General features: G+C 35.1%; 2 protein-coding genes across 3 annotated transcripts; both read left to right on the top strand.

The window, feature by feature from the left end:
- Window positions 1–6,164: 6,164 nt before the first annotated feature.
- Window positions 6,165–13,551, top strand: LOC117780524. 2 transcript variants are annotated; one of them, XM_034617080.1, is made up of 6 exons: window positions 6,195–6,598; window positions 6,945–7,508; window positions 8,209–8,578; window positions 11,601–12,218; window positions 12,642–12,982; window positions 13,048–13,551. In XM_034617080.1, the coding sequence occupies exons 1-6, from the start codon at window positions 6,302–6,304 to the stop codon at window positions 13,228–13,230; spliced, it is 2,373 nt and encodes a 790-aa protein (XP_034472971.1). In that variant the 5' UTR covers window positions 6,195–6,301; the 3' UTR covers window positions 13,231–13,551. The 2 variants fall into 2 exon arrangements, with proteins under 2 accessions (XP_034472972.1, XP_034472971.1); XM_034617081.1 differs by lacking the exon at window positions 13,048–13,551 and having other exon boundaries at window positions 6,165–6,598; window positions 12,614–12,688.
- Window positions 13,552–14,723: 1,172 nt separating this feature from the next.
- On the top strand, window positions 14,724–17,029 carry LOC117780577 (angiopoietin-related protein 7-like). The gene is made up of 3 exons (XM_034617156.1): window positions 14,724–14,831; window positions 14,879–16,045; window positions 16,104–17,029. Exons 1-3 carry the CDS (start codon window positions 14,827–14,829, stop codon window positions 16,219–16,221), a joined length of 1,290 nt encoding a protein of 429 aa, XP_034473047.1. The 5' UTR covers window positions 14,724–14,826; the 3' UTR covers window positions 16,222–17,029.
- The last annotated feature ends 2,131 nt before the right edge of the window (window positions 17,030–19,160 follow it).

Here is a 19,160-nt window from a genome sequence, read left to right as displayed (position 1 = left end):
ACTTTTGCAATAATATTTTACATTTTAATACCTGCTTAAACTACATTCGATAACAAGAAATTAAATTGAAATAAATAAATTATGAGATTAGTTACAATTTCAAGGAAACACTCGATCATTATTATTTGTTGATTATATTTTCAATTCTTGTTTTCTAATATAATTAGAAAATAATTTTATAAATATCTTAATAATATTTACTGGTGCTATATTTTATAGTAATATTTGAACAACTCAAAAAAATATTTTACTATGTTCCAAAAGGTGCTAAAAATAATAATTTAGAAAATCACTTTTAAATATTTTACAACTTCAGTGACAAAAAATCATTTAAAACACTCTAATAGATTCTTCTTTCTAACTTCTTTTTAAATTTCAGCTTTATGCAAAATTCTTCAATTTTTTGACTTTAAATAAAGTTATTGAACTGTTTTTGAGATCTCTTTAAGACCATTTATTTTACTTAAAAAAAAATGAATTTTTCTTTTGAATTTTAAATATATACTCAAATGAAATACTTTATTAATTATTTTCATAAATATATGAATATTACTCAGTGCAGTTTTAAAAGACTATTAATTACCAGCGTCAGTTAAGATTGTTAACACTTCATTTAAATGGTTTGCATACTGTTTCACAAGCTTATTCTATTCGATAAAACGATTATAAATAACAAATTTAATTACTATAAAACATATATAATATATTTATAATAATTTATGCCTGGAATTTGTAACGTTCTTTGGCATCTCATAAATTGAATTTACTACTCGGTTGTATGTACTTGAGATCGATTAATCGATTATGAATAACACATTTGATTACTGCCCAAGTGCAGTTCACCTCGTCCGTCAATTCGATCGATCATGATTCAGTACACAGTTGATAGTTTTGAGTATTTGGGTCGCTTTTCTCACCCCCAAGTGCAGCATCCTTGGCAATTATCAATTATCGATTATTCACTGTCATGACGCATCGCAATATTGCTTCACAGTGGCAGTTACAGATACAGATACTTTTGGACTTATAGACAGACAGCTAGCAAATTACTTTACAAAATTGTAACATGCACAAATATGACCATAGATGTTTTGCCTGCCATAATGGTGAAGTACACATTTACACACATACACACATACACTGAGGCAAACACATCCACCCGCCTGTTGAAGCAGCTGGCCCCAAGTCTCTGTGCTTGCAGCTTGGCTAACTAAATGGCCAAGACTGCAAACTGCAAACTGCGGACTTTAGAGTTGCCTTGTTGCTGGTTCACCTCGCACATCTTGGAGATACTTAAATGCTTCGACAAGAGCGTTACGTGCTACCCAAATAAAATCAAAAAGCATAAACAATTTATTTTTCTAATAGAAAAAAATACTTATATCCAACAAAAGAAAAATAACACATTGCAGTTGAGTCTCTGCAGCCAAGGGCGTATGTAGTGGGGGCAGCTGAGCCCCCCTTTACCACCAGGGATACATAAAAATTTAGAAAATGCATAGAACTGCATTAAGAATTGTATACCAAGGGGAAATATAAACCAGGTACTCTGCACTAAAAGTTTATTTTCGTCCGATTGTTCCTATGGCAGCTATATGATATATAAAACCGCTCTAAGCCAAATTTGGCCAGGATGTATAGCTCAAACTAAAATTTATATTCTATCAGTTTGGTTAATATATCTCAAAAAACTTTTTCATATTAAAACTTGATTTTCGACTGAGCGTCTCTATGGCAACTATATGGTATAGTGGTCCGATAAATTTAAAATTTGGTCAGAATGTATTATACCAGCCTAAACGCATAATGGGAAAGACTGGTTGTGATATTTTAAAAAACCATGAATCTGCCTACCAAGTTTGAAGTTACTAGCTCTTATGGTTTCAGAGATCGTCGCGTTCAAGCAGACGGACAGACGGACGGACAGACAGATGAACAGACGGACAGGTAGACGGACATGGCTCAATCGACTCGGCTGTTGATTCTGATCAACATTTGCCCATTTTCAATGGGCTCAGGGTACAAAAATTAATGCCCCCCTAAGTTTCATCCTGCTTACGCCCTTGACTGCAGCTTGAGCTTCTAGCGCAGATTAAAGCCACAAAATGACTTAACTTATAAGCAGCTCTTGGCATTTGCAGTTGCAGTCATTGTTGTTGTTGCTGTTGTTGTTGCTGTTGTTGTTGTTGTTAGTGATGCCGCAACAAGTTCGTGTAATCAATGCAATTTAGTCGCTAGCCATGTCAGGAATGTGGTTCATAGGTCGAATGCGAAACACGTCTCCGTCTGAATCTAAATCTGAATTCGAATTTGAATTTCTATCTGTATCTGAATCTGAGTCCGTTTTCAAGTCTGACGTGTGAATAGACCGACAGAATTGAGGTTTTGCAATAGATCGACTTAAGATTGAAGATTGCACTAAACACGAACAGCGAGTAAGACTATGAATACCACTATGAATACGTCTGTGAATACGAGTGTATTCGGCTTTTGGTAAGGGGACGCATTCAGGCGTTAACTCTATTGCTTAAAGGTGTTCTAATGATTGCCCAAATGAGCCCCATTCATTGTATTCAACATACACACAATTTGTTAGATATTACAAGGTAGATATCAATTAAGCATACATAGTTACTGTTACCAACTTAGCCAAGTATAAGTAGCCAACAGGTGAGTGGCAATCGAACAAGTTTCAACTTAATTGCCAAGAATTTGACGAGCAATTGCCGCAAACATCGCAGACACCTTTAAAGAAACTTGTTCAGCACTATGTATATTACAAATTCATGGAATCTACAAAAGAATTCGTATCTAAGTCTAGTCATTGAAAATAATTTTTCTTTTCTATTTTACTATTTACGATTCTATAATTTCTACAATCTACAATACCAGAAAGAACTTTATCCTTGGAAAGATATCTCTGTGGTCTTTATCATTATAAACTATAATCAAACCCTTACAAAATAACTATCAAATTTAATAGCCAAATTACAAAAAAGCTAAGGAAAAGAAAAATAATGGTCTTTTAATTTTAATTTTATTGTTAAATTTAATATCTGTCCTTGTGGCACAATAATTAAATTTTATGATTGTAACTTAAAATAACCAAATTTTTTTTTTTTTTTTAAATAATCAAATTCTTTAGATTGGTGAACTTTTTATTTATATTTCAAAGATCAAATAACACATATTATTTTTCTAGGAAGAGCTACATCTTTAATACAAAAACCAGTGCTTATTTCTGTGATGATATCATTTAAAACAAAAAGAGTTTAATACACCAAGCTTAAGTTATAGATTGATGAAGAAAAATTTCAGCTTTAAAAATAATAAAACTCTATCCCTTACTTTTTTCCGAATTGAAGTAACTGCCTAAGGGACTTGATTAGATTTTTATGATATCTATATAATTTCCTAGTTGCATTAACCATCTCTCCACAAAAGCCTAAGACTCTTCCAGATTACGAACATCCCAGACATAACATTGTGATGAGTTGAGTTTCAGCAATTACGAATATTTCCCAATTCCGGAACACATTTGGCCCCATTTCGAGCCAACATTAAAAGCGTTGTTAGGTCGAATGTCCAGCGATCTTTTAAAGGTAAACGTAATTACATCGTTTGCTTTATTCATAGTTAAAGATACAGAGTCAGAGAGGTGTTACACCCATTTATGCTCCAAGGCGAGACCCTACAACAAGGTTCTTCACAGCAGCCGCAACTTGGCTCAGCAAAACCGTCAATTGCTGTTATGACCTTTTGAAGTTATGGCTAAAAACAGCGAGCAGCTGTTTTCCCGCCACACAACTGACCTTAGCAAATGTTTAAAGCCGAGAGTGATGCTATTAATAACTGGCCAACGAATTTTTGCACAGTGCATGCAACCTGAGGTGGCAAGAGTAAAGTGGAGTGGAGTGGGGAGTCAGAGTTAGTGTTGAGATTGGATAGTTATGCTGCAGGTCATTAAGCGACCAACGAACGGGCAACAGCTGGCTTAAATTCTCTGTCTCTGTCTCTGCCACAGAGTCTGCCTCTCTTGCAGTTGTTGCTGCCACTTTGAGGCACTTTAAGCCGCACTTTGCAACGCCAGGGCAGTCAGGCAAATAGGCAACCAGGCAAGACGCGACTGTAAATGAAAACAAAAGTGAAAAGGTCAGCAGCCAGGCAGGGAGTCATTCAGCTGAAGATGAAGACTGAAACAGACGTTGAAACAAGCGAAGAAGAAACCTCAACAACTCAGCCAACTGTGTCTGCTAAGCTCAAGCGATTTACCAGCCTTATAGATACAAAATACTCTTACCGAGAGTTTCTCAACTGACTGCAGTTGATTGTAATCAATCGATAGCTATTCACAATTAATTTTCCAATTAATATTCGAGTCAGCTAGATTGCACTTAACTGTCAACTATTATTTTTAATACAAGTATAATTGTTTATAATTGAAACTACAACAGAATTTTTAAACTTAGCTCAGTCCCTTCTTTGAGTACTGTCAATCTATGATAAAATGTCTCATTAATAAATTTTCTAATCAATTTTAAATTTAAATGGATTGGACTTAACTGTTATCTTATGTTTTTAATACAAGTACAATTTTTGATCTGTATAAGTATAAATATTTATTTATGTTTCTTAAAAATTAAACGCTCATTTCTCGATCATCTCATATGACATTTAAGATCTCCTAATCAAATTTTTATAAAGTGTCTTAATTAGACTTTTATCATTACTAGCTGGAAATTAATCAATATATTTCAAAAGCTGTTAATCCACATAGTAATATAATTATTAACTATTGCTTACATTTTTCTTGAAAACTGTAACTCAATCTCAAACTACAATTTGAACAATTATACGTTTTGTATATTCACATTTTGATTGAGCCAATCAACTGGAGATCAATATTTCTCTTGGGAACTGTAAACATATTTCTGCACAATTTATTGAAGTATATTAAAATATATTTCTTTCCAATAGAGTAAAATTGATCGAATCCTTATTTGATAGTCAGCTTGAAGAACTTGTTTGATATCCAGAAAGTTGTTACTCAATTTCCATTTTGAGTTTAATTTTTACGATGTAAACAGATGAAACCAAACTATGTCTCCGACTTTTCTATTTGTTATTTTGTTTAATATCTCTAAAAGATTTGTTTTTCTCTAAAAAAACTAAATCATTTCAGGTTAAGGATCTTGAGTAATACAATAAATTATTTTGAAAAGTTTCCTATCAAATGAGAAATTAACTTAAAATATTTAAAAAACTGATCTTCTGTGGAAAATTTTTTTTATTTTTTTTCAAGTTATTATATGTTCTGAAATATAAATTTTTAAAATTTCAAACACAAACTAAATGATACTTATCTTAAACTATAAAACTTTTCTTTTAGGACAGTTTAACTTTATTTAAAAATATTCTCCATTTATTGTTAAGCTTGAAAATCTTAATAAATATATGCCATTGGATATTGGCAAGTGTATGTAATAATTTCAGTTGTATTTTCTTGCCCATTTTTACGGGCTGGCCAACAAGTTGGAAATACACTTGGCCCAGAGGCGCAGCTGGAGTTGCAATTGGAGCCTCAACTTGACTCGTCCGATTGCCCAATGTGCGAGTTACTCGTACTTGTTGAGGCATTCGCATTTTTAATCAAACTAAACTATTGGCCAATTCGCTTTACAGAGGGGGCCTTCTGGGGGCCAAGTCAATATGCGATTATCTATTGCAGTTGTGAGTGAAAAACTGAAATATAATTGCAGCAAATTTGAAGAAGCAAAGCGCGGTTTTGTGGTTATTATTAGTTAGTTAGTTAGTTATTTAGTCAGGCAGCAAAGAGTAAAGTGGAAGGTTTTGTTTGTCTTTATAGTAATTTACTGGGAAATTAGGCAGTTGGAAAAGTCGCGCGTAACTGAAGAAGCAGCTGCCTCAAAGTCGAGTGACAACTTTCAAATGGAAATGAAATATTGACAGCACTTTCATTTTTGATTTGCAATTCGATTTCCTTTCCCAATAACAAAAAAAAAAAAATACGATATTAGGAGACAAACTAAGTTTTAGGTGACGACATCATCCTCAGACTGAGTCTAAAACTTAAACTCAATCTCTGGCCCGATTTTTGGGGTCTGTGATCGCTCTGACATTAGCAAATGGCACTGCCACATTGAGAGACAATAGCAATTATCCCCCCCTCTATTTTTCTTTCCTGCAAATGCTTATGTAATCATTGCCAGCAGGCACAACAATTGACATTTGGACCTGAAAAAAATAAATAATATTGTTGAATCAAAGAAGCTGCTGTGAGATGGACAAACACAGTTCGCTTGAAGATGCCGCCATCGATAATGAGACAACATCAAATATAACAACAACAACAACAACAACCACAAATACAAATACTATAGGTAACGCCTTGCGACGTCAGCCCACTAAATATCCACATGGCCTAAACATAACCGTCCAAACAGTCGACGAGGCCAACGAGGATTATTCCCGTGCCTCGACCTTGAGGAGCAACAGCAGCAACGAATCCTGCTGGACTGACACACAAAAGTATCGCATTGGAATGCTCGGCAGTCCTGAAACTCTCGCTGAACTTCAGGTAAGTAGACTGAAGAAAAAGAATCATTGAAAAATATAATCGATTTTTAAATATATTTATAATAAATTTCCCGAATTCGACTTAATACTTTGTTTTTGGGAGTAACATTGTAAATCAAACTGATCATCGAAACGTCTCTTGGAAACTTAAAAATATTTAAGACAAAATCCCCAAAAAAAATATATCATGAAGCATATAAGTTTAAAAATGGAGAGATTTGTAAAATACACCAGGTTTAAATTTATATACAAGTTCTCATACAAAGACAGATCGATTTTAGCAGTATTGAATTTTAAAATGACTTTAAAAAAATTACGTTCATTTGAAATTTAAATCCCGACCCTAGGTGCGACGCTACAAATATCCGCTCACGGCTAATTATTATCTAAACCGAGCTGCTCCATCGACTGGACAAATGCAGGAGAAGCCGACGCCAATGATGATGTTGGGCTATGCCAGACGTGCCTGTCGCTGGAAGTATCTACGTTGGCCCATCATCTTTGTGGCCAGTGTGCTCCTCTTTTTCGGCCTGATCACCTACTGCCTTTGGTTGCACGATGTCAGCGTTGCCAGAGCGCGTTTCCTGCAACGACGCTACGAGGCAACTGTGTCCAGTACAACCACCGACTGGGAGGGATTGAGTGAAGAGTATACCACAGAGTCCATGATGACAACGACCACGGAGAACGTCAACATTATGCAAGAGTCAACGAGACTCAAAGCCGTCGATATGAACAGGGAACACACCACAGTGATGACCGAGACGGAGGCAGAGACTCCCGAAGGAGGAGACGATGACTATGATGATATATTGCTACCTGCCGACAGCATTCGCTTCACCTCGGGACATCAAAACAGCTTCGGAGTACCCCTCGAACAGGATAAACGAATGCTGCAGCTCCTTAAGGATGTGAGTAACAAATTAAATATATCGGAAAACCATTTGCTGTTATATTCCCTTGAGGAACCCTTAACTGATCTCTAGCTCTAAGAGAAAAACCCTAACCTTTCCTGTTATTTTTCCTTAAAACTCCCTCATTCTCTTAAATAATTAATTATTCTTTTTACAATTGAAAAAGAGCCGCCAGATTTGAAGGCACATCAATTTATAAGATAGATTTATATATATATATATATTAAAATTTCGGAAAAGATAGCTTATTTGAAAACTTATCTAATACAGAATCAATTAGAAGCTTAAAAAAATAATAAAAATTTTCGAGAAATTTCGAATTTACCATTAAATTAAATGCCAAATCATGATCAAAAAACATGTGCCATGAAAATGGGTTAAGTTTTCTCAAAGTTAGGTCAGTTTGAAGTAAATTTTAAATAAATTTTCCGAAAAAGATACAGGGAAAGTTTTTTTGTAAGGTGTACACTTTTCATTATACAAATTTTTTGTATAAAAATAATAAAGTTGGAAAATTATCTTTAAGGTCATATCATATTCATTTATTTATTTCGCATGGAATTCTGTTGAGTCTTCACCAAACAATGGTCTTAAACATTTTAAAAATCTAAAAAGTCCCTTAATTCCTTTAACTCTTAATCTCATTCTTAATATTTAATGTGCTTTCTCACCTATGGATGTCTCTAATCTTTTACAGCTCCTGCCCAAACCACAGTCCACGCCACCGGCTAATGTGCATCTGTTGACCCGTGTCTCGCCAACGTTGCCACCGCCCTCGGGGGTCAGTGGCAGACCAACGGAGGCGATGACAACGACACCATCGAGCAGCATTGTCAGCGGTTGCATCTCCACAGCGTTGCCCATGTGTCGTGGAGTTCTCGACTACGATCTGACCTACAACAATGGAAATGGAGCACCGCGGGATGCCGCTGCACTGGAAGCCTATGGGGAACTCATCAATGCCAACTGCTCGGCACGTGCTGTGGAATTCATTTGCGCTGCCCTCGAACCCGAGTGTCGACCCTCGCATATTGGACAGCTGCCGCCATGTAGGCGCATCTGCAAAGGTAATAGGGAGACGGGGGAAGAAAGATGAATAAAGGCAGTCATGTGCTAAAAATCTTCAACAAACGTCAATCGCTCAACGTTTGACAAGGTTATGGTAGTTAAAGATATTAAAATGTGTAAAGGGGAAAGTATGGAACAAATTTTGTGAGTAAATAAAATTTTGATGCAAAATCAATTTAGAGACCAAGTAATGATCAAAATGATGTTCCGCATGTAAATCGGTCAAGTTTTGACAAAGTTATGACATTTTGAAGTTTTTGAAAAAGTGTCAAGGGGATAGTATGGAAAACTTCGGAAAAAACAGACAGTGATGACCAAAAAATAATTTTTTTTTAAGTTACTAAAATTTTAATGCAGAATCAATTTAGAGACCATATATTGATCAAAATGATATTCCGCATGAAAATCGGTCAAGTTTTGACAAATTTATGACATTTTGAAGTTTTTGAAAAAGTCTCAAGGGGAAAGTATGGAAAACCTCGGAAAAACAGACAGTGATGACCAAAAAATAATTTTTTTTTAAGTTACTAAAATTTTAATGCAGAATCAATTAAGAGACCAAATAATGATCAAAATGATATTCCACATGGAAATCGGTTGAGTTTTGACAAAGTTATGACATTGTGAAGTTTTTGAATAAGTCTCAAGGGGAAATTATTGAAAACCTCAGAAAAAACAGACAGTGATGACCAAAAAATAATTTTTTTTTAAATTACTAAAATTTTATAGCAGAATCAATTTGGAGACCAAATAATGATCAAAATGATATTCCGCATGAAAACCAGTGAAGTTTTGACAAAGTTATGACATTTTGAATTTTATGAAAAGTGTCAAGGGATAGTATGGAGAACTTTGGAAAAACAGACAGTGATGACCAAAATTAATTTTTTTAAGTTACTAAAATTTTAATGCAGAATTAATTTAGAGACCATATATTGATCAAAATGATATTCCGCATGAAAATCGGTCAAGTTTTGACAAATTTATGACATTTTGAAGTTTTTGAAAAAGTCTCAAGGGGATAGTATGGAAAACTTTGGAAAGAACATACAGTGATGACCAAAAAATTAATTTTTTTAAGTTACTAAAATTTTAATGCAGAATCAATTTAGAGACCATATATTGATCAAAATGATATTCCGCATGGAAATCGGTTGAGTTTTGACAAAGTTATGACATTTTGAAGTTTTGAAAAGTCTCAAGGGAAAGTATTGAAAACTTTGGAAAAACAGACAGTGATGACCAAAAATTAATTTTTTTAAGTTACTAAAATTTTAATGCAGAATCAATTTAGAGACCATATATTGATCAAAATGATATTCCGCATGGAAATCGGTTGAGTTTTGACAAAGTTATGACATTTTGAAGTTTTTGAAAAAGTCTCAAGGGGAAAGTATTGAAAACTTTGGAAAAAACAGACAGTGATGACCAAAAAATTAATTTTTTTAAGTTACTAAAATTTTATAGCAGAATCAATTTGGAGACCAAATAATGATCAAAATGATATTCCGCATGAAAACCAGTGAAGTTTTGACAAAGTTATGACATTTTGAATTTTATGAAAAAGTGTCAAGGGGATAGTATGGAAAACTTTGGAAAAAACAGACAGTGATGACCAAAAAATTAATTTTTTTAAGTTACTAAAATTTTAATGCAGAATTAATTTAGAGACCATATATTGATCAAAATGATATTCCGCATGAAAATCGGTCAAGTTTTGACAAAGTTATGACATTTTGAAGTTTTTGAAAAAGTCTCAAGGGGATAGTATGGAAAACTTTGGAAAAAACATACAGTGATGACCAAAAAATTAATTTTTTTAAGTTACTAAAATTTTAATGCAGAATCAATTTAGAGACCATATATTGATCAAAATGATATTCCGCATGGAAATCGGTTGAGTTTTGACAAAGTTATGACATTTTGAAGTTTTTGAAAAAGTCTCAAGGGGAAAGTATTGAAAACTTTGGAAAAAACAGACAGTGATGACCAAAAAATTAATTTTTTTAAGTTACTAAAATTTTAATGCAGAATCAATATAGAGACCATATATTGATCAAAATGATATTCCGCATGGAAATCGGTTGAGTATTGACAAAGTTATGACATTTTAAAGTTTTTGAAAAAGTCTCAAGGGGATAGTATGGAAAACTTTGGAAAAAACAGACAGTGATGACCAAAAAATTAATTTTTTTAAGTTACTAAAATTTTAATGCAGAATCAATTTAGAGACCATATATTGATCAAAATGATATTCCGCATGGAAATCGGTTGAGTTTTGACAAAGTTATGACATTTTGAAGTTTTTGAAAAAGTCTCAAGGGGAAAGTATTGAAAACTTTGGAAAAAACAGACAGTGATGACCAAAAAATTAATTTTTTTAAGTTACTAAAATTTTAATGCAGAGTCAATATAGAGACCATATATTGATCAAAATGATATTCCGCATGGAAATCGGTTGAGTTTTGACAAAGTTATGACATTTTGAAGTTTTTGAAAAAGTGTCAAAGGGATAGTATGGAAAACATCGGAAAAACGGACAGTGATGACCAAAAAATTAATTTTTTTAAGTTACTAAAATTTTAATGCAGAATCAATTAAGAGACCAAATAATGATCAAAATGATATTCCGCATGAAAATCGGTGAAGTTTTGACAAAGTTATGACATTTTAAAGTTTTTGAAAAAGTGTCAAGGGGATAGTATGGAAAACTTCGGAAAAACAGACAGTGATGACCAAAAAATTAATTTTTTTAAGTTACTAAAATTTTAATGCAGAATCAATTAAGAGACCAATTAATGATCAAAATGATATTCCGCATGAAAATCGGTGAAGTTTTGACAAAGTTATGACATTTTAAAGTTTTTGAAAAAGTGTCAAGGGGATAGTATGGAAAACTTTGGAAAAAACAGACAGTGATGACCAAAAAATTAATTTTTTTAAGTTACTAAAATGCAGAATCAATTAAGAGACCATTGATATTTGAAACACTTAAATAACTTATTAATGAACTTATTTCAGCCATTCTCGAGGCCTGTTCCATTGCGATTGCCAACTCGGATCAGTTGAGCGAACTCTTCGATTGCAGCCAATATCCGGATGCACACGAGACGCACAAGTGCGAGGATCCCACAAGGAGGCGTGACTATTGCTACGGAAATGAGTTTCAGTGTCACGACGGCAGTTGTATTCCTCAGACCTGGCAGTGTGATAATATCAAGGATTGTGTGGGCGGTGAGGATGAGGATGAACAGTGTCTGGTGTGTGAGCACGAGGAGTTTCGTTGTCGCTCCAATGAGAAATGCATTGCGGAGAATCTGCGCTGTGATCTCAACTACGATTGCTTCGATGCCAGCGATGAGGAGGATTGTGACAATTTCGGATCGGGGGATACGGAACCTTTTGATGAGGCTGAATTGAACGCTTTTCCGCGCATCTTTTCCTACGCCAGTTTCCTTTCTCCCAATGAGACGAATGAGAAGCTTTACACTTATATTACAGCTACGACGGATGAAGAGGCTGGCACCGAAACCAAGTTTCAACTGCATCAGGTGGCAGCACCTTCACCTGCCTCTCTTCCCCTTGCCACCTTGAATGCTAGCTCTGAGGAACCAGCAGCTGGTGGACCCAAGGGTTTTGGTAAGTAATCTTGTCTTTATGATATTCAATTAATTTAAAAGGGTTTTTCATTATTAAAATGAAAATATAATTAAAAAATTAAGTTTTTCTGTGGACTTTTACAAAAATCTCTGCATAGTTTCATTTTTCAGTTATGTAAAAAAAAAAATAAAAACTATTGATGAAATTTGGACTCTTAATTAAATATCATAGAAATTTTATTTCAATTCTTTATTTGACTCTGTTATAAAAATTTTAATAAAAAAATTGTGAATTAAATATTTTTCAACTCTAATAGTAAAAATTAAAAGTCAAAAATTAAATTGTATGTCAATTGTTATTAAGAAAAATTAAATTATTATACTTTATAGTTTTTCAAAAGTTATTTATCGTGTTTGATTTATTTTTATTTGAAGTTTCTTATATGCGCTCCTTTTGTCTTAGTTAACTTTCGGGACAGCAAGGAGATCATGATGACCAGTGATTCGGAGACCAAGTTTAAGTATTCCTCCCAAAGGGCCAATCGCACCACCAGTAAATTTACACTACCCACCGCCACCGTTCCCACCCGAAGTGCCAGTGCAATTCCCCCCTCCGCCCTAGCCCAGCAGCGGGAAAGGGAACGCATTACATTGATGAGCACCACTGGCAGTCCCATCAGCACCACCACCACGAGCACTTCCAGCACAATGATTGCACCCACAAGGACACCAGGACGTTGTTTGCCCCACGAGTTGCGCTGTGTGAGTGGCAAGTGCATTACAGTTAACCAACTATGCGATAAGGTAAGGAGAATCTAAAGAATAAATTCTAGAAGACTTCAGAATCCAAAGATCTCCTCAATCTCCAGCAAGTGGATTGTCCCGATGCTGCCGATGAGATCATGTGTGTCTATAGGGAAAGACCAAGTGCGAGAGTTGTAACCACAACAACAACAGCAACAACAACAACCACCACAACACCAACAACCACAACAACAACGAGACGTGCGATGCGAACAAATCCCAATCGAAGTCGAAAGCCCAAGTCCTAGATCCCTGAGGATTCCTTTGGGATTCCCTAAGGATTCCTTAAAGATTCCTTCAGGCTTTTTAGGATGTGTAGAAAATATCACGCTGTACATTATTTGGAATTTTATCAACATATATTATTATTTATATACTTATTCTTCTTCTTTGATCATCTTATCTATGATTTATTGTATATGATAATTGGCTAGATCTTAAGTTGTTAGTAGATTGTTTGACTATTTTTATGTACCAGCTGCAGACCGTACTGTGGAATGTGTGTGTATATGTATTTTAGCAATAATAAAGATAAGTTTGTAGTTAAAACAAAAGCTATCACAATCCAATCTATTGTATTTCATTTTACAAGTAAAGTATTGTTTAACACAGAGACAACCTTGCCAGGAGCCTCATAAAGCCATTGTCTTTCGAAAAACCATAAACATACCCAGAGGGTCTTTCTTTCTCTATTCCATTTTCAAATTCAGCTGAAATCGAACCCAAATAAAGAAAAAAAAAAACAATTAAACCCTGGAAAGCATTATAATTTCACGGCGACCTTCGAGTTTTTGGAGTTGCCACAACCCACGCACCGAAAGTCATTCAATCAACAGAGCCATTGTTATCGATATCGTAATGCCATTACGAGGAGAGACGTTCACCCACACACACACTTTGAATAGAAATGTAACCCAATACAACCACTTGAGTCCACACCCTGTGCAACACATGACATGACTGCAACACGGAACACAAGCCACTTGTCCAATGAAGTCTACGTCCAAAAAAAATGCAGATTAAATTGCAATCTCTCCATATCTCCCAACTTTCAACGGCTACTCACTCCCTCAGTTTTATTTCCCCAACTTATCACAGTAATTTGACAAACCGTTGACAGCTTTTACTGTGGAAAGACAAATGGTTTTTTTTGGCATAATCTGTAAGGATTAAGAGAAAGTTACATTAAAACAGAAAATTAAAAATTTCAATTAAATATATGATCAATTATAATAAAAGAATTGAACGAGCTGAAGGTCTATTTGTATTGTCGACACAATGCACATTATATATATATTATGTGTGTATATTTGATATTTTAAAATACTTTACCGACCAGACATAAACTGAACATTTTATTGTAAAGGAAGTTCAAGGAAGTTCAACTGTGGCTGTGGATATAGATAAAAGTAAGTACTTTTCATTCCAGATCACTTCTATATTTGTTTCTTATTGCGAATTTTATCCTGGCATCGGGCCAAAACGATCAATTAGAGAACGCTGACATTTTACATCTTATAATAAATTATTTTTAATTATTAAATTCCTGAAATCTTTAACGACCGAGAAAATCGGGGGCAATGTTTCTGGATAAAGTAAAGTATTGTCGCATGTAGATTCGATATAAATTTGTATATGTATATGCATTATATATGTTGGTTCGAAAAACGTTCTTGTCAGTTAGTCTTCTCAGGCACTCGGTTTAAATCGGTCGCAATATGTTGCTAAAAACAATTTGCTTTTTGTTAATAATCTTTGGATTATTTTCGTTCTCAAATTCAACTCAAATTTCCGATCTAAATTTGACGAATTTACTTCAATCAGTAAACTCTGAGTTGACCGATATGAGGTAAGATCCTTAATCTTAAACTTTTCTTAAACTAATCAAATTTTAAGAGCGGAACAGGGGAATTTGATGGATAGAATTGTTAAGGAAACGGATATTAAATGCCCAAAAGCGGAGCTAGAACAACTGAAGATAGATGGAGCTAATATGGAATCGAATTTACAATATCTTAAAGTGGATCTGGAACAACAGAAAAAAGGTGTAGCTGATCAGGAGGTGAATATTCAACAACTCAAAGCGGAGCTGGAACTACAGAAGAAAGATGGAGCTGATAAAGAAGCTGACATAATACTTCTTCGAGAAGACATTCAGTCAGTTAAATCTGAGCTGGAACTACAGAAGAAAGATGGAGCTGATAAAGAAGCTGACATAATACTTCTTCGAGAATACATTCAGTCTGTTAAATCGGAGCTGGAACTACAGAAGAAAGATGGAGGCGATAAAGAGTCAGATATTCAACACATTAGAGCCGAACAGGAACATCAGAAGAAAGATGAAGCTGATATGGAAGCGAATATTAAACTTCTTCGAGCAGACATCGAATCTGTTAAAGCGGAGCTGGAACTAAAGAAGAAAGATGGAGTGGATAAGGAGTCGGAAATTCAACAACTTAAAGCGGAGCTGGAAAAACAGAAGAAATACGAAGTGGAAAATCAATCTCTTCAAGTAGATGTGGAACGTCAGAGAAAATTGATAGATGGACTTGTTAACCCATACAATTGTACCATGGCCAAAGTTAATGGAATCAACGAGATACTTATTTCCAACTTTAGTAGTCAACCCTTTAAAGTTGTCTGCGATGCGTTTACTCGTGGAGGAGGATGGAGTGTTATCCTTAAAAGGATGGATGGAAGCGTAAACTTCTATCGTAACTGGACTGAGTACAAAAATGGGTTTGGAGATTTGGATGGCGAATTCTTTTTAGGTTTGGATAAAATACACGCATTAACTGCGGAGAGAAAACAGGAATTGCTTGTAGTGCTTGAGGATTTCGAAGGAGAAGAAAGATTCGAGACATATGATTCCTTTGCTATTGGCAACGAGGATCAACAATACGAGCTACACACTCTGGGCAAAGCCAATGGAACTGCAGGAGATTCCCTCTCTTATCATCGTGGTAAAAAGTTTTCAACATATGATCGGGATAATGATAAACACCCGAAGAACTGCGCTATGGATCACAATAGTGCCTGGTGGTACGGTGCGTATCACGACAGGTATGATGGAATTTTAACTGTGTCTTAAAGCAAAATTTTTTAACTTGAAGTCTTACAGTCAATTGACGGGGAACTATGGTGTCAATAACTTTGGCAAGGGCGTGAATTGGGTCAGTTTTCGGGGGAGAAGTTACTCCCTAAAACGAGCCGTAATGATGATAAGGCCAAGCAACTAATTCCAAGCTGTTCTTCAGCCCAATTTTAAGTGTTGTAAGCAAGGTTGCAAGCCACCAAAATGTTGGTATAGGTTCGGTTCGATGGTTCGAGCCCTAGAGCAAGACTTAGGTTCGGTTCGCAAACCGGCTTATATACCTCCTAAACCCAAGATTTGGGTTTGAACCTTGGTTTTATTATGAGCATATTAAATTTTTTTTTATTATTATTTTTTTTGATTTTTATATCGAAGTACATTTAAAAATAAAATAAAATATAGTCCAAATTAGTCTTAAGATAACCTATTATTTTATGATTTTTTTTGTTTTTCCGCGATTGAATTCACTTCACTTCTCGATAAGCACTAAATTCCAAGAAAAGTTTTGATTGAAGATCATTTAGTTCTGCAAATGAACTACGATGAACAAACTCCACTGAGTTGGCGATGTTTGAATGGAAATCCATTCAATCAACTGGAAATATCGTCGCTTTCACAAAAATCGAGTTGTCGATATTTCGACGTATGTTTACATCACTAATAAAGAGAATGTAATTATCTTTTTTTTTCGAACCGAGCATTTTATTTAAGAAATGCGTTCGGTTCAGGTTCGGGTTCACGGAGTATACAACATCAAATGTTCGGTTCATGATTCAGATTGGATTAAAAACGGAACCGAACCGGTTCAGCGAGGTTCAGAGCCGGTTTGCAGCCTTGGTTGTAAGATATCTCAATCATTAAAATAATTTACACTTTCTCGAGAATTTTAATATGTAATTGTCACTCTCGCTTTGCGCACCAATTAAAATAAGACTTAAATTTATGACAAAAAATTTGTTTTTTTTGCTATAGTGCCGAATGGCAACAAATAAAGATTACAGATTTGCACAGGGGCTGTTCTAGAAAGCAAAAACGAAACCGAACCCGAGACGCATTCGAATTGAACCACAAAAGTTAAATGCATTTTGATTTCACCCCCTGACGACAAAAAAGTAAGTAACCTTTTTTTTGGGCTGTTTTCTGATTGATTGGCATCAGAAATCCGCTTTTGGCATAACGCCAAATGCGATTTGATTGCTGTTGTCGTGTCCTCCTGTTGTTGTCCTCCCTGCACAATGACAATAACTATTAATATATGTTTTCAGCAATCCCGAATCCCAAACCTCGCAACTTTCATGCACAATTGCATCAGGAATGAAATTGCAACACAAAACGGTATAAAAAATAATATATTTTTTTTTTTTCATTTCTTCCTTTTTTGGGTGTTTTTGCAGTTTTTGTAATTTTGGGTTATCATTTGGCATTTGATACGTTTTTGACAGCTGTCGCTCGTTTAGATTTTCACCTTAATTAAGTGATATTAATCGTTTCATCTCAGCTCTGATTTTCAGCTGATTTCTCTACAATTTTTCAACGCCTTCAGAAAAAAGGGCGCAAAATAATTCAACCTACATTTATGAGAGTGAAAATGGAAGGAAAAATAGGTAGAGGCGTTGACCTTTCCACCGTTTTTCACTTTTAGTCGAAGGGAAAGAAGAGCAACAGGACATTAAAAGCTTTCACAATTTCACTTGCCTTGTCGTAGGACACGAGTTGAGTGGTTCAGTGGTTCACGCATAATTTTCATTTAGTACCCCTTTTTGGCCTGCTGTTGGACCTTTACCAATATTGTTAATGGAGTCGATTGTAATGGCCCATTTGGGCTTGAGGCAGAGTCTCCCTACTTTATCCCTTTATCCTGCCCAGAGCGAGGCCATATGTGAGCATATGAAGGTGTTCTTATGTTATCTATGCCCCACCAGGCCATCAAATTAATGGCAAGTGCGTTGCCAAAGAGACGAGGCTGAACCTTATTCTAGTGACCTTTCTCTTTCTTAACAATTGACTTTAAGGAACTTTGGCCTTAAGCCAGCTAGTTGACGTAGGTAAATATTGACTTTTCAACGAAGAAAAATGTAGAAGAATATTTTTATTTTTCGAAATATTAACTCAGAAGTCAGTTAAGTCTTTAACCGACCTATTAGAGATGAAAGACCTTTCTTTAAATATACATTTTTCTAATTAATTTTATTTTTCGAATTGCTTAAATAGTTATAATTCTGAGGTTGAGATAAATTCAGTTCAAAGTTTTATTAAAAATCAAATACGCCTTTTCTGAGACCATTAAGAGATGTAGGATTCTTTTCAAACCGTATTATTAATAATATTATTTCCGAGTTACTTAAAGTTCTTAAATAAACTATCAAATATTAAGCTAAGTAAGTAAGAGAAGTTTAATTTAAAGTAAGCTACACCTTCTCTTTCCAAGGGAAAAGAGTTCTGTCTTTAAAAGTAATGCTGAAGAACTTAACCCTTAAGTGCTCGACTGACCTTTCAATCAACAACATTTTCGCCGAGCTCTTGCAGACTAGCTCAACTTTTATAACTGCCCCTTTAGATATATCCTTTAAGACCTTAATTCTATGGGTATAGGACCTTCAGACATGTCCCGTCGTGTGCTCTAAATACACACCCGTAATTACGAGCTCATCATATCGTGTGCATAGTTACGCTTGATCGTTTTTAAATTGCGATCGGCGCACTTCCGCCCAAGGACGAAAAACTGAAACAGAAGGAAAAGGAAAAGAAAAAGGACCAGAAAAAGGTGGAGTAAAATAAGAACTCGAGCTGAAAAGTGGATTTAAAAGGGCGATGGCAATGTCGGCACTTCAAGAAGTTGACATAATTATGCCAGCAGCAGGACGAAAAACCCCGTCAACCTTTACTTGTCTAAGGAGTCATTGTCTCGAGTAATGGGGGTAGGGACAGGGACAACCCTTTGGACAGCTAGCACCCCTTTGTCCTCTAATGTCCTCAGGGTGCCATTAATGATGATACTGACGATATACTTATAGCATTCCATTGCGACAGTTGTTACACTAAGGAAATGGGCGTGGCATGCCACACAGAGATTTGCATAGTTGC

Source organism: Drosophila innubila, assembly GCF_004354385.1.
Source record: "Drosophila innubila isolate TH190305 chromosome 2L unlocalized genomic scaffold, UK_Dinn_1.0 4_B_2L, whole genome shotgun sequence".
Lineage (NCBI taxonomy): Eukaryota > Metazoa > Arthropoda > Insecta > Diptera > Drosophilidae > Drosophila > Drosophila innubila.
The sequence above is the reverse complement of the archived record's forward strand: the minus strand, read 5'-3'. Positions and strand labels throughout refer to the sequence as shown.